Below are 12,423 nucleotides of genomic sequence, written 5' to 3'. Positions count from 1 at the left end.
CGTTGTTTAATGAAAAGAAACCTGTACCACAGATGGTTTCGCCCAAAATCCAGACATGGTTTATTTTGCTAACAGCATATGACTGTAAAATCATGTATAGAAATGCAAATACATTGAGCAGATTGGCTTTGCTAGAGACAGATGTTGACAGTGAAAATGCAGAGAAAATGTTAATTATGGATTGTTTAGAGAATGCTCCACTAGTCCATTAAAATGTTAGGTTTGAATACACAATGGGAGGTATGAAAATCAAAAATACACCTTCTGAGAAGGATTTTGAAATAGTGCACTCTACATTGTCAACTTCCAGACAGTGCTCAGAAGCCATTAAGAAGGCTAACAGAATGTTAGTTTACAAAGTGCAATGTTTAGAGTACAAGTCCAGGGAGGTTATGCTCAAGCTTTATAATGCACTGGTGGGACCCTTCTGGAGTACTGTGTGTAGTTTTGTTCACTAGTAGTTTTGGTCACTAGGCTACAAAAGGACATAGCCACACTACAAAAATTCCAGTAAAGAGTGACTAGGCTGATTTCAGGGCTACGGGGTATGAATTATGAAAAAAGATTAAAAGAGCTGAGCCTTTTCAGTTTAAGAAAAAGAAGGTTAAGATTAGGGATGATTGAAGTGTTTAAAATTATGAAGAGAATTAGTACAGTAGATTGAGACTGTTATTTTAAAATGAGGTCAGCAGGAACAACAGGGACACGGTTAGAAACTTAAGGGTAAATTTTGCACAAACATTAGGAAGTCTTTCTTTACACAAAGAAATATAAACACATAGAATAGGCTTCTAAGTAATGTGTTAGACAGAAGGATTTTAGGCACTTTTAAAACTAGACTTGATTTTTTCATAGGATTTTTTTGAAATGTGTTGCAAGCCTGAATGGCAAGAATGGATATTTATTTACAAATCAAATGATGTTGACAAAAAAAAACATGAATTATTTTGTGTTCATACTGTCTGCAATGAAATAAAATTTGAAGAGAATTTATAACTTGCTTTTTTCTTTTTTTATTCACATTTTCCACACTGTCCCAACTTTTTCTGATTTGGGGTTGTAAATGGATAAAACTGTCAAGCCTTGTTGGGCTGAATGGCCTACTCTCATTTAGATTGTTCTAATTCAGGCAGAACAGTTGAAACAGTGGACTACAAGAGAGGTGACTTTATCACAAGTGCAGGAATAGATTTACAAAGGTTGGCCAGAAATCACAGAACCAAATTTAAAGCCACGCTACTCTAGGAGAACAGCTTTAAGTGTGCAAAATGGATGTGTATTGTGTGGAGCAAGAGTGACTGTCACACCTCCAGGTCATAAGTGTTGAAAAAATTGCATCAGACACATGCTGGTGTGTCATGAATGAAAGAACCGGTGAGATCCCTGGGTTAGACTGCACATAGATTATGCAGGTCCTTTCTTGGGAAAAATGTTTTTAGTATTCTAAATTGATAGATGCATATGCAATGAATTCAGATACAATCCAAGCAACCACTGAAAAGCTAAGACAAAGTTTTAGCTTACATGGAATTCCTGAAATGCTTTTTTAAGATAAAGAAATATATTTACTAGTGCATAATTTGCTAAATTTATAAAAGCCAATGGAATATGCCATGTCACTTTTGCACCTTTTCACTCTTCATCTAATGACCTTGCTGAGAGAGCAGTGCAGACTTTGAAAGGGGGATGAAGAAAATGAAAGGAGATACAATAGAGACCAGATTGTCTAGATGTTTGTCCAACTACAGCAGCCCTATTCAATAGGCGGCCCATGGGCCAGAACCGGCCCATCAGTTATTTTGGACCGGCCCACTGACTACATACCTCTTAATAAATAATTTATTAAATAGCTGCGACTTAACTGTAAGTGCGACAGTTTATAACATTTTGCGACATTTTACGGGACGTCACACAGCTGTTTACGCTATTGATGGAAAGTTTATGACAGTTTAAAACAGCAGGAACATGTCACATTCAAAAGAGAAGAGACGTAAGGTTGACAGCGAAAATAGAAAATTTAACAACGAGTGGACTGATAAGTATGCACACATACAAAATGCTGAGGGAAAACCCATGTGCCTTGTCTGTCTTGTCATTTACTCGGTAAATAAAGAATACAATGTGCGAAGGCACTTCAAGACGACTCACACTAACTTTGATAAATAATATCTCCCGGGCTCAGAGGCTCGACAGACAAAAATAAAGACACTGACTCAAAACTACCAGCGAAGTTGTGTGGTTTTCACCCGAACCTGCACTTTGCAGCAGAAAGCTACAACAGCATCTCTCTGAATTGCATGGATACTGACTAAAAATAAAAGACCATTTACAGATTCTGAAACAGTAAAAGAATGCATACAAGCTGCTGTCGAGGAGGTGGAAATGGATGAAAAAGTGAAAGAGCAAGTTATATCTTCGATTAAATCAATCCCACTGTCCGATACAACAGCTGCGAGAAGGGTGGACGTTTTAGCTACGGATGTTTTTGACACTCTTCTTAATCAACTGAGGAAGGCTGATTTCATATCCCTGGCTGTGGATGAATCAACAGACAACTCGGATGTAGCTCAACTTTGTATGTTTGTGCGATTTTTCGATGGTCACTGTTTCAAAGAGGATATATTGGGATTAATACCACTGGAAGGGAATACAACAGGAGAAATACTCTTCCAGAAGATTGTTGATTTTTTTCAAGAGAACGGACTGGACTTGGAGCGTATCAACCTGCTTGTTACAGATGGTGTGCCCTCGATGGCAGGGAAGATCAAAGGACTGTCTGAACGGCTGTCTGCACTTGCGCCAAAAATGAAGTCGCTGCACTGCCTCATCCATAAGAGTGTTCTTTGCCCACAATTAAGTGGTGAGTTGAAAAACACAATGGATTCTGTTATGGCTACAATTAACTTTATCAGATCAACATCTAGTCTCCAACACAGACTGTTTCGCAAACTTCTTGCTGATATGTCAGCTGAGCATGTTGACCTACTTTTGCATAACAATGTGAGGTGGTTAAGCCAAGGAAACTCACTCATGAGAGTCTGTGAACTGAGGAAAGAAATCATCACTTTCCTTCTTGAATGCAAGCGCAGAAAGGCTGAAACATTTCTGACCAACATGTTGGATGATAAATTTGTGTCTGAGATGTGTTTTTTATGTGATATCCTTCATCATTTGAATGTACTTAACCTGGGACTTCAGGGGAGAGATAAAACAGTTGCTGATGTGGTTGAAAGGCTAACTGCTTTTCAAAATAAACTGGTTATTTTTTCATCTGATCTCAGTAGCAGACTGCTGCACTTTCCAATCCTCAGTGGCTTCATCAAGTCATCACAAAGTGGTAAAGTCACAAAGGTCATGTCAGACTTTCTGGACCATTTGAAACACAACTTTGCACAGAGATTCAATGACTCTGACATTCCCAAAGAGTTGCTACATGTTGTGAGGAACCCTTTCACCAGCACACCTAATACTTCCCCCAAAGCAGCAGAGTTCCTAAAGTTGCATGGCATTGATGAAGGTCCCCTGCAACTTGAAATGATTGAAATGCAAGCATCATGTGAATTAAAGGATGTCCTTCAGGAAAAAGGCTGCACAGAGCTTTGGACAAAGCACGTTGTCCCAGAGATGTTCCCAAACATGAAAAAATTGGCCATGTGTGTGTTAACAATGTTTGGATCAACATATACATGTGAATCATCCTTCTCTCACATGAATGCCATAACAACAGACAATCAGATCTCCTTGACAAATGAGCATCTGCATCATTGTTTGCGGATTGCTGTCACCCCATATGAACCTAACTTTTCTCGTCTTGCCCAGTCAATGAAGTGTCACTTTTCTCATTAGAGATAGATCAAAATGTCCTGTAGTATGAAGACTAGACACACTTTTGTTTCCTTTTATATGCTTTAAAAGCCAGCAGTTTAAGTTTGTGATTTCATTCAAAGTTATGTTTGTTCTTATTTGCACAATATGATATTGCTATTACTGTTTATGTGAGTTTGTGACTGTGATATTTGCTTTTATTTGCACAAAAAGAAATTGTATTTATTGTTTTCTAGGCTTTATTTTATTTAAGCAAAAAGCAAATACTGTCACTGTGAGTTTGTGACTCAGATTTCTGTTAAAACTAAAGCTGGCTATGTTTTGCAGTTTTTACTATTTGCACTAAAAGCCAGAGGTTAATTCTAATGCCATTTGACTCATTTAAATAAAAATGTTGAAAATGCAGTGGTGCTTTGTATTAATGATACAATACAAGAAATACAGGGAAATGTGCGGCCCACTGGCAAAAGCCGTATGACAATTTGGCCCAATGAAAAATCTAATTGAATACCGCTGAACTACAGGATCATACCTCATACGACTACAGGGTTATCGCCTGCTAAAATGTTAATATCATGAAGGTTAAGGACCATATTTGATCTTCTGGTGCCTAAATTAAATGGGAAAATTAAAAGCAAACAATGGAACATAGCAAAACTGTTGATTGGGGACGGAAATTTAGAGTTTTGAACAAGAACAAGAGGTATGGGTAAGAAACTACAGTTATGGACCTAAATGGATTATGGCTGTTTGCTTATACAGTGGCTTTAGGTCATGGTCAGTCTCTGAGAAGACATTTGATCAAATCAAAGCAAGATTTGTGGAGGATGTTCCAAATGTGGACAAAGACATAAATTCTAAGAAAGAAAGAAATAATTCTGAATTCCCAGCTGTTGCAGAGAGCATTGAAACAACCATTTAGCACCAGTGATATGGGAGGAAACTTAGATACAAATTCACAGTCATTAAGACATTCAGAACAGAAGAGATGTCCTCCTATCTGACTCAAACATTATGTTAATTAAAAGTGCATTGGCTGGAAAGAACCATGAAGCAGCTGATGTTAATAGAGGGTGTTGCTATGCTAATCTGATACAAGGTTACTTTGTTGTGTGGCTGTTAGACTTGTTTGATATAAAAGACAGGAAGGTCTAAAGAAGGCATGCACGTGTTCCCATGTTATTGGATTTACTAAAATAATTCATTAATAATACAGTTACCAGGTGTGTGTCATTGCTATTTCTACCAGAAGATGTAACATTCTGAATTGTCTTTTCCAATGTTTCTTGCATTTTTCCCCCCTACAAGGTTTTTTTGGGTAAGTTTGTAATGGCCGACCCCTTACCCAGCCGGCAGCTACACTTCCAAGACCTGTGGCCTGGATAAAATTACTGAGGCTAATCTGTAAATACCAAACCGTACCTCTAACAAATAAAATTTTCCCCACAATCGATGGTTTAAACATAAGCACAAAAAAGCACATATGTAAAAATAGGTGGATAAATATATTAAATCAAACAATAACAAAAAAGGCAAATTTCACACGTAGAAAATAAGTATAGATACAGATATGTATATCCCTTCACCAAACTAACAATGTGACAACACCATATATACAATAACAAACCCTCCCTTGTCCCAGTAACATATAACAAACACAAAACACGAATAACAATGAATGAATACGGAAAATGCCAATGATAGTGAACTTGAGTGAGAGTATACAACTGTCCTGAATGCAGATGACTGGTCAACAGATAAGTGATGTGTTTGTATTTCCCGGAAAAAATGGAGCAACCTTACCGTAAATCCTCAGCTTGAGGTGGATGATGTAGTCCAACCCCGGGGTCTCCGGTGATGATTGATTTGAAGAAAGTCCGGCAGAATGAAAAACAAACTGGTTACAAAAGCGCAATGTGGAAAACAGCAGGTAAAGTTGGTTCGTTGTCGTGAAAATGTAATCTCCATCTTTCTCCTCTCTCCTCCCTGTTCTCTCCAGATTGATTATAAAAAGGTGCTTTCTATTTTGGGGCTGTGGTCTCCCTCCATCATCTGTACCCCCTGAATTTACGGGGATGACATTCACTGACGCACACATTAAACAGCAAATGGGACGATGGAAACAAAACGCACTCAGTACAAACATTGAAAACACTATTACTATGTAGCCCCACTACAGGCCCCCCAACCTTGGACAAGGGAGGGTCGAAGTACGGCTTGATATTGGCCACATGCATAGTGTCGAGCTTGGAGTTAGTACCGATACCCCTTTGAATTTGGAAATTAACTGGTCCGGTTTGTTTCAACATTAATGCTGGATCTAACCATTTAGGCGCAAGCTTGGCAGAGAACCACTTGCCAGCATCCAAGAGGTGGTGGGCTCTAGTCCAGACTAAGTCACCCGGCTTGAAGGGCGCTTCCTTCTGCCAGGCATTATATAACCGGGCATGTCTGGACATCGATTCCACCAACCTCTGTTGGATTCTCCGCCAAAATTCTTCTAGTTTTAAAGTGTTATTGTGGAGGGTGATCTGTGAACTAGGGGCTCCGGGTAAGAGTCGGTCGAACAGGCCCTTCAGCTGTCTGCCCAGCACCACCAAAGCAGGAGTTTCACCTGTGGCTTTGTGCACTGTGGTGTTCAGGGCAAACCAGAGCTCGGTGAGCCATTTATCCCAGTCCTGATGGCGTTCACCCACATAGGAGGCAATCATATGCTTCAGCGTCCAGTTCACTCGTTCAGTCATGCTAGCCTGGGGTTGGTATGCTGTAGTAAGATTTTTCTTCACTCCCCAGGCTGTATAGAGATCATCAAGGACTGAACTCGTGAACTGGGGACCCCTGTCCGAAATTATGTTCTTCGTGACCCCCCAGCGGGTGAATATCTCATTCTTCAGGGTGGAGCTCACCTTGATGGCACGGGCATCTGTCAATGCAAATAGCTCCACCCACTTAGAGAAATAATCCACTACCACCATCAGGACAGTCTTTCGTGAGCTGGTCATTGGGAATGGCCCCATCAGATCGACCCCCAAAGTCTCTCCCGATCCAACTGCGATTGTCGATTGTAACATCCCTGATGGTTTACCAGGTGGGTTCTTCAGCTGTTGACATGTGTGGCAGTTCTTCACGTGGCGGCAAACATCTGTCCAGACTGATGGCCACCACGCCACCCCCAGAATCTTCAGGAGGGTTTTCGTCCGACCAAGATGACCACCTAAAGGGCTGTCATGAAAAAAGTTAAAAAATGATGGAACAGATCTATAAAGAACTTCCTGGAGGTCCACAAAGTGTACCTGGTCGGTGCGCTGGTTATCCAGCTCCTTCCGAATATTTTGGCAGAAAGGGCTGGAAGCTTGTGCTTGGGCCAGATTATAGAGTATACTAGGTAGTGATGGAAATACCTTCTTTGCTTCTGCCAAGCACATCATCCCCGAGGACTCTGATGCCCTAGACCAGGGGTGTCCAAACTTTTTTCACTGGGGGCCACATACAGAGAAATATACGAAGGGCTGGGCCACCCACTATTGGTGAGGTATATTGCCTCACCTCCTATGTATTAAGCTAGCAAAATCAATCAAATATAGGTCAATTATGCTTCATAATTGAATATGCTTAAAGAAAAAACAGCATCACAGCTTTCCATTAATGGGATTTCATTAATTGTATTTCAAAGTGCTCTCATCACATGCACTTGAGTAAAAATCAAAAGCACAAGCTTTATCGGACACTTGAAGTTTTAAGTTAGCTGACAAATCTTCAATTCGCTGCACACCTGCGTTTCTGGCCAAGCGAACATTGTTGAATTCCTGCGATTTTAGTGAGGCACTGTTTTTATGAAGGTGTGGCGCAGTGGTAGAGCTGCTGCCTCGCAGTAAGGAGACCTGGGTTCACTTCCCAGGTCCTCCCCGCATGGAGTTTGCATGTTTGTGTGGGTTTCCTTCGGGTGCTTCGGTTTCGTGCGTGTGTGTCCTGTAGTGGGCTTGCACTCTGCCCAGGGATTTGTTCCTGCCTTGCGCCCTGTGTTGGTTGGGACTGGCTGTGTTAGGATATAACGGGTTGGACGATGACTGACTGACTGTTTTATGAAGTCACCATCTGAGAAAGATTTCCCGTGACAGGCAGTGAGTTACGCTGCCTGGTTAATGTGGCATTTTCTTGTGTTTTGTTAGCACAGAAAAAATTCCTGTTGTTGAGCTAGCAGACTAGCTGCCATTTGCTTAACTTTCTGTTCTCGCTCAGCACCAGTGTAGGACGTGTAGGTCGGATGTTTGGTTTCGTAGTGTCAACACACATTATACTCTTTCATCACTGCAATAGTTTCATTGCAAATCAGGTAGACACACTTGCCCTTGACTTCTAGGAAGAAATATTTGTTTTCCTACCGTACCTGAAATTTTCTGCACTCACTTGCTATTGGGCGTTTCTTTGGTTCTGCCATTTTTGGTCACCCGTAGCAAAATTGTTCTTTGGTTGTGCTGGTTTGTGAAGACACTGACTTGATCAAGACAGTAGCGCCACCTTGTGTTAAACCTAAGAAGTACAATACAGTTAAGAACAAGTTTCGTGTGTGGGCCATATTTCATTATATTTTTAGGATTTGCTGTGGGCCAATTAAAAATGGACCGCGGGCCGTAGTTTGGACCCCCTTGCTGTAATGTGTCAAATTTCAGACCAATTTCTAAACTGCCTTTTTTATCTAAAGTCTTAGAAAAAGTTGTCCTAACTCAAACAGTTCTGCATGAAAATAGTATTCTGGAAAAATTCCAATCCAGATATAGATGTTCTTACAGCACTAAAACATCCTTTTTAAAGGTTTACAATGACCTCTTCCCAACTACTAATGCTGGTGATTCTGCCATACTTGTACTGCTAGATCTTACCTCAGCATTTGATATTGTGGATCTTACAATTCTTATATCCTGCCATGAACAGTATGTAGGCAGTCAAGGTAATGCCTTTAAATGGTTTAAATTTTATCTAAGCAATAGGAACTTTTCTATTCATTTGGGTGAGTTCTCATCCTCTGTAGCTCCTCTTACTTGTGGGGTTCCACAGGGTTCCATCCTTGGACCAGCTATCTTTTTGATATGCAGGTTATCTTTAGGCTCCATTGTTAACAAGTATGGCTTCTCTATGCTGATGACACTCAAATCTATTTTCCACTAAAATCAAAGTGAGAAAATACAGACCCTCCATGCATGCCTGAATGATATTAAAACCTGGATGGCAATGCATCTTCTTAAACTAAATTATAATAAAACTGTGATCATGGTGTCCAAAAGTTAAGAAAGTCTGAGTGCCTCTGATGTTGCTCTTGGACCCCTTGCCATATACGTATCATAAAGTTTCAGTTAGGAGCCCAGGCGTGATCTTTGACAGCTCATTCAAACTCGATAAAGAGAAAAATTGTGAGGTTAAATGAAGCTTTTTCCAGCTGAGACTTTAAGGTAGGGTGGCACGGTGGCAGCACTGCTGCCTCGCAGTAAGGAGACTTGGGTTCACTTCCTGGGTCCTCCCTGCATGGAGTTTGCATGTTCTCCCTGTGTCTGCGTGGGTTTCCTCCAGGTGCTCCGGTTTTCTGCCACAGTCCAAAGACATGCAGGTTAGGTGCATTGGCGATCCTAAATTGTCCCTAGTGTGTGGGTGGGTGTGTGTGTGTGTGTGTGTGCCCTGCGGTGGGCTGGCACCCTGTGTTGGCTGGGATTGGCTCCAGCAGACCCCCGTGACCCTGTGTTAGGATATAGCGGGTTGGATAATGGATGGATGGAGTTTAAGGTAAAGGCTTTTCTTTGTTTCAGTGATCTTGAAAAGGCCATCCAAGCTTTCATAAAATCTCGTTTGGACTAATGCAGTTTTTGTAGGTAGGTGTTGGTCAGGCCCGGTTACAACACCTACAACTATTCCACAACTTTGCTGTTCACTTATTGAATGGCTCTCATAAGTGTGGCCATATTTCACCAATACTGACCTTGCTTCATTGGCTTCTTTCAGAATTGACTTTAAAATTCTATTTCTTGTTTTCAAATGTTTGAATGGATCGGCCCCATCTTGCCTCTCGGAACTTTTTCACTTGTATGTGCCAACAAGAGCCCTGCGGTCTACTAGCCAGATGCTCTTAGTTGTGCCAAGGTCAAGGCTGAAACAAAGGAGAAATTGGGCATTTGCCGTGGCTGCTCCTTTTCTCTGGAATGGCTCACCTTATTATATTAGGTCTGCTCCAACACCGGCCATTTTTAAGTCATCATTAAAGTCTTATTTCTTCTTGCTGCCATTTGACCCTGCAAGAGGTTCACATTGTTTGTATATGTTGGCTCATGTTCATTCATGATTATAAATATGTATGTATGGGTATTTTGAGTTTATCTTTTATATAATGGTTGGTTATGCTTGAAGTTTTGTGCTGTGTACATACAGTGTACTGTATTTGAACAGCTTCTTTTACCCTTTCTTGTACTGCACTTTGGTTCAGCTCTGGCTGTTGTAAATGTGCTTTAAAAATAAAAATTGCCTTTCCCTGCTTTATTAAACATTATTTTAATACATAAGACTAAGAAGTGCAGATGTGAGACAATGGACTGTAAAGATGAAGTTGGTTTGCAACATTTATTACAAAAAGGTAAAGAATATATAAAATAAAGAACAATAATTGAACATGAATTGTAGGTTGTAATTGAACAATGAGGGACAATATGTTTGTTACATTTTCTCACAAAACACAGTCATTTTCCTTTTTCCTCTCACGTTATCTAAAAACAGATGCATGTCTTCCACATGTGAAAAAAGGATGATGAAGGGGCTAAAGACATATTCCCTCTCGTCTTCTTCTGGAAATTCAGATAGCAAATCAAATTTCTGAAGGGCCTCCTCAATGTCGTCTTTGTCCATTGACAGTAATGAAGGGAGTGAGATGTGCCCCCTGAACACAGATTCATTCTCAGTACACCACTTGTCTACCTCAGTAAAATGCTGAAGGATTCCGTGTTCCTGTAATACATTTTATTTAAATAAATAAATAAATAAAATTCTTTAAATGGACATTATAAAGCTTATAGCCTTTGCCTCCACATTTACAAGGAATGTAAGAAAAGGAAAGTAAAAAAAAATAATGTACAGTATATTCTGAATTTGTTATACATTATTAACATTACTGCTTTTGATCACAGATTCTACAAGTCTTCAATGTTTCTTACAATACACTATTATTAACATACTACACAATGTATTTCAAATGTTTTAAGGCCTTTAAGAGTTGTACTAGTACTACAGTTTGTCAGAAGATGTAAAACAGGCTTTTAGTCTTTTGGACTTTGACTCCTACTGCTTAACGATTAACAGTATGCATCTGAGACAAGCAGTAAAAGTCTTTTTATACAATTTATTCACTATAATATAGGGATTGTAAGCCAGCATCAACAAAATGTACTTCATCTTTCTTATGGAAATTTTTAAAATGAGGTGTCTGTACCTGCTCATCAGAGCCCTGTGCTGGATGATGGAGAAGGGAGGCTGACGTTTCTTCTAAAAGTAAAGATCTGAAAGCTGCATAAACGCAGTGCTATGGAACAGAATAGCAAGACATTTTTTTTTTCATTTCAGATGTAGTTCAAGTTTTTACTCTGTCTTCTCATTAATGGTTCAATAAAGTCTAAAGCTGAAAACAGAGAAAATAACATTTAAGGAAATGTAAAAAAAAAAGAACCAAAAGAATAAGCACAAAAAATTACCCTGTCCTGGCTCTCCATTATTTCTGTACCTTCTAATTTTTTGTTTAGTTCTTGGCCTTCATTTAGAAGGGCGTTTGCTCGCTCAGTCCGATGTGAGCAGTTACTTCAGTGATTTCAAAAAGAAGCAGTTTAGAATGGTAAAAAATGTGACTATTTGTCTTTGATTTACAATATGACTGGGTGTATTTGCCATATTACTGCAGCACTAAATTAAAGTTATTAAATGGAAATTTAAATTTCATTTACCCCTTGGGGCTGGAGTTCTCAAGCAACATTCTACACCAGCACTTCCTCAAAGACAGCATGTCATTCTAAAGAGGACTGAGCAGAGTCATGTTGTTAAAAAGAGTTTAATGTTACAAAAATATTTATGCAAACATACATTTAAAATATCTGAATTTTGAAAGGTAGGCATTTCTGGAACATCAAAACCACTAGGGACAGTATGCTACAATTAAAAAAAAATACAAAAATAAAATAAGCATAACACAAATATCCAACACAGATTGTAGAAGGTGACAAAAATGGGAACCAACAACCAGACCACATATAATTCTCCCTCTACAAATACTACAATGAAAGGAGAGAGGACTAAAGTTGAGAAATACCTCGACAAAATTGAAGGGGGCCTCGAGGATGAAATACAGAGAAACCATAAAATGGTCATTTGGAAACCTGGACACCCTGCCAAACAACGGAAAATGCAGGATTAGCTCAGCTTTTTAAACTGTATTTAAAAAGTTCCAGTTCAGAAATCTAAACTTCAGTATTGTTTGCAAGCATACACTTCTGGCATAATTACCTGCATACTTGACAATGTGGCCTTCAGGATCAGGATGCTGTATCTCTTTGCTTTTTACAAAGAGGGCACTTG

The 12,423-nt window shown here is 39.6% G+C and overlaps 1 protein-coding gene across 1 annotated transcript; it reads left to right on the top strand.

Moving 5' to 3' along the window:
• Positions 1–2,382: 2,382 nt before the first annotated feature.
• On the top strand, positions 2,383–3,846 carry LOC127529724 (zinc finger BED domain-containing protein 5-like). Its single transcript, XM_051934315.1, has one exon. The coding sequence runs from the start codon at positions 2,383–2,385 to the stop codon at positions 3,844–3,846; it is 1,464 nt and encodes a 487-aa protein (XP_051790275.1).
• The last annotated feature ends 8,577 nt before the right edge of the window (positions 3,847–12,423 follow it).

Source organism: Erpetoichthys calabaricus, chromosome 11 (assembly GCF_900747795.2).
Source record: "Erpetoichthys calabaricus chromosome 11, fErpCal1.3, whole genome shotgun sequence".
NCBI lineage: Eukaryota > Metazoa > Chordata > Cladistia > Polypteriformes > Polypteridae > Erpetoichthys > Erpetoichthys calabaricus.
The sequence above is the reverse complement of the archived record's forward strand: the minus strand, read 5'-3'. Positions and strand labels throughout refer to the sequence as shown.

Excerpts from the sequence above, each read along its gene's own strand:
- LOC127529724 (XM_051934315.1), top strand. The coding sequence starts at position 2,383 with ATGGATGAAAAAGTGAAAGAGCAAGTTATATCTTCGATTAAATCAATC.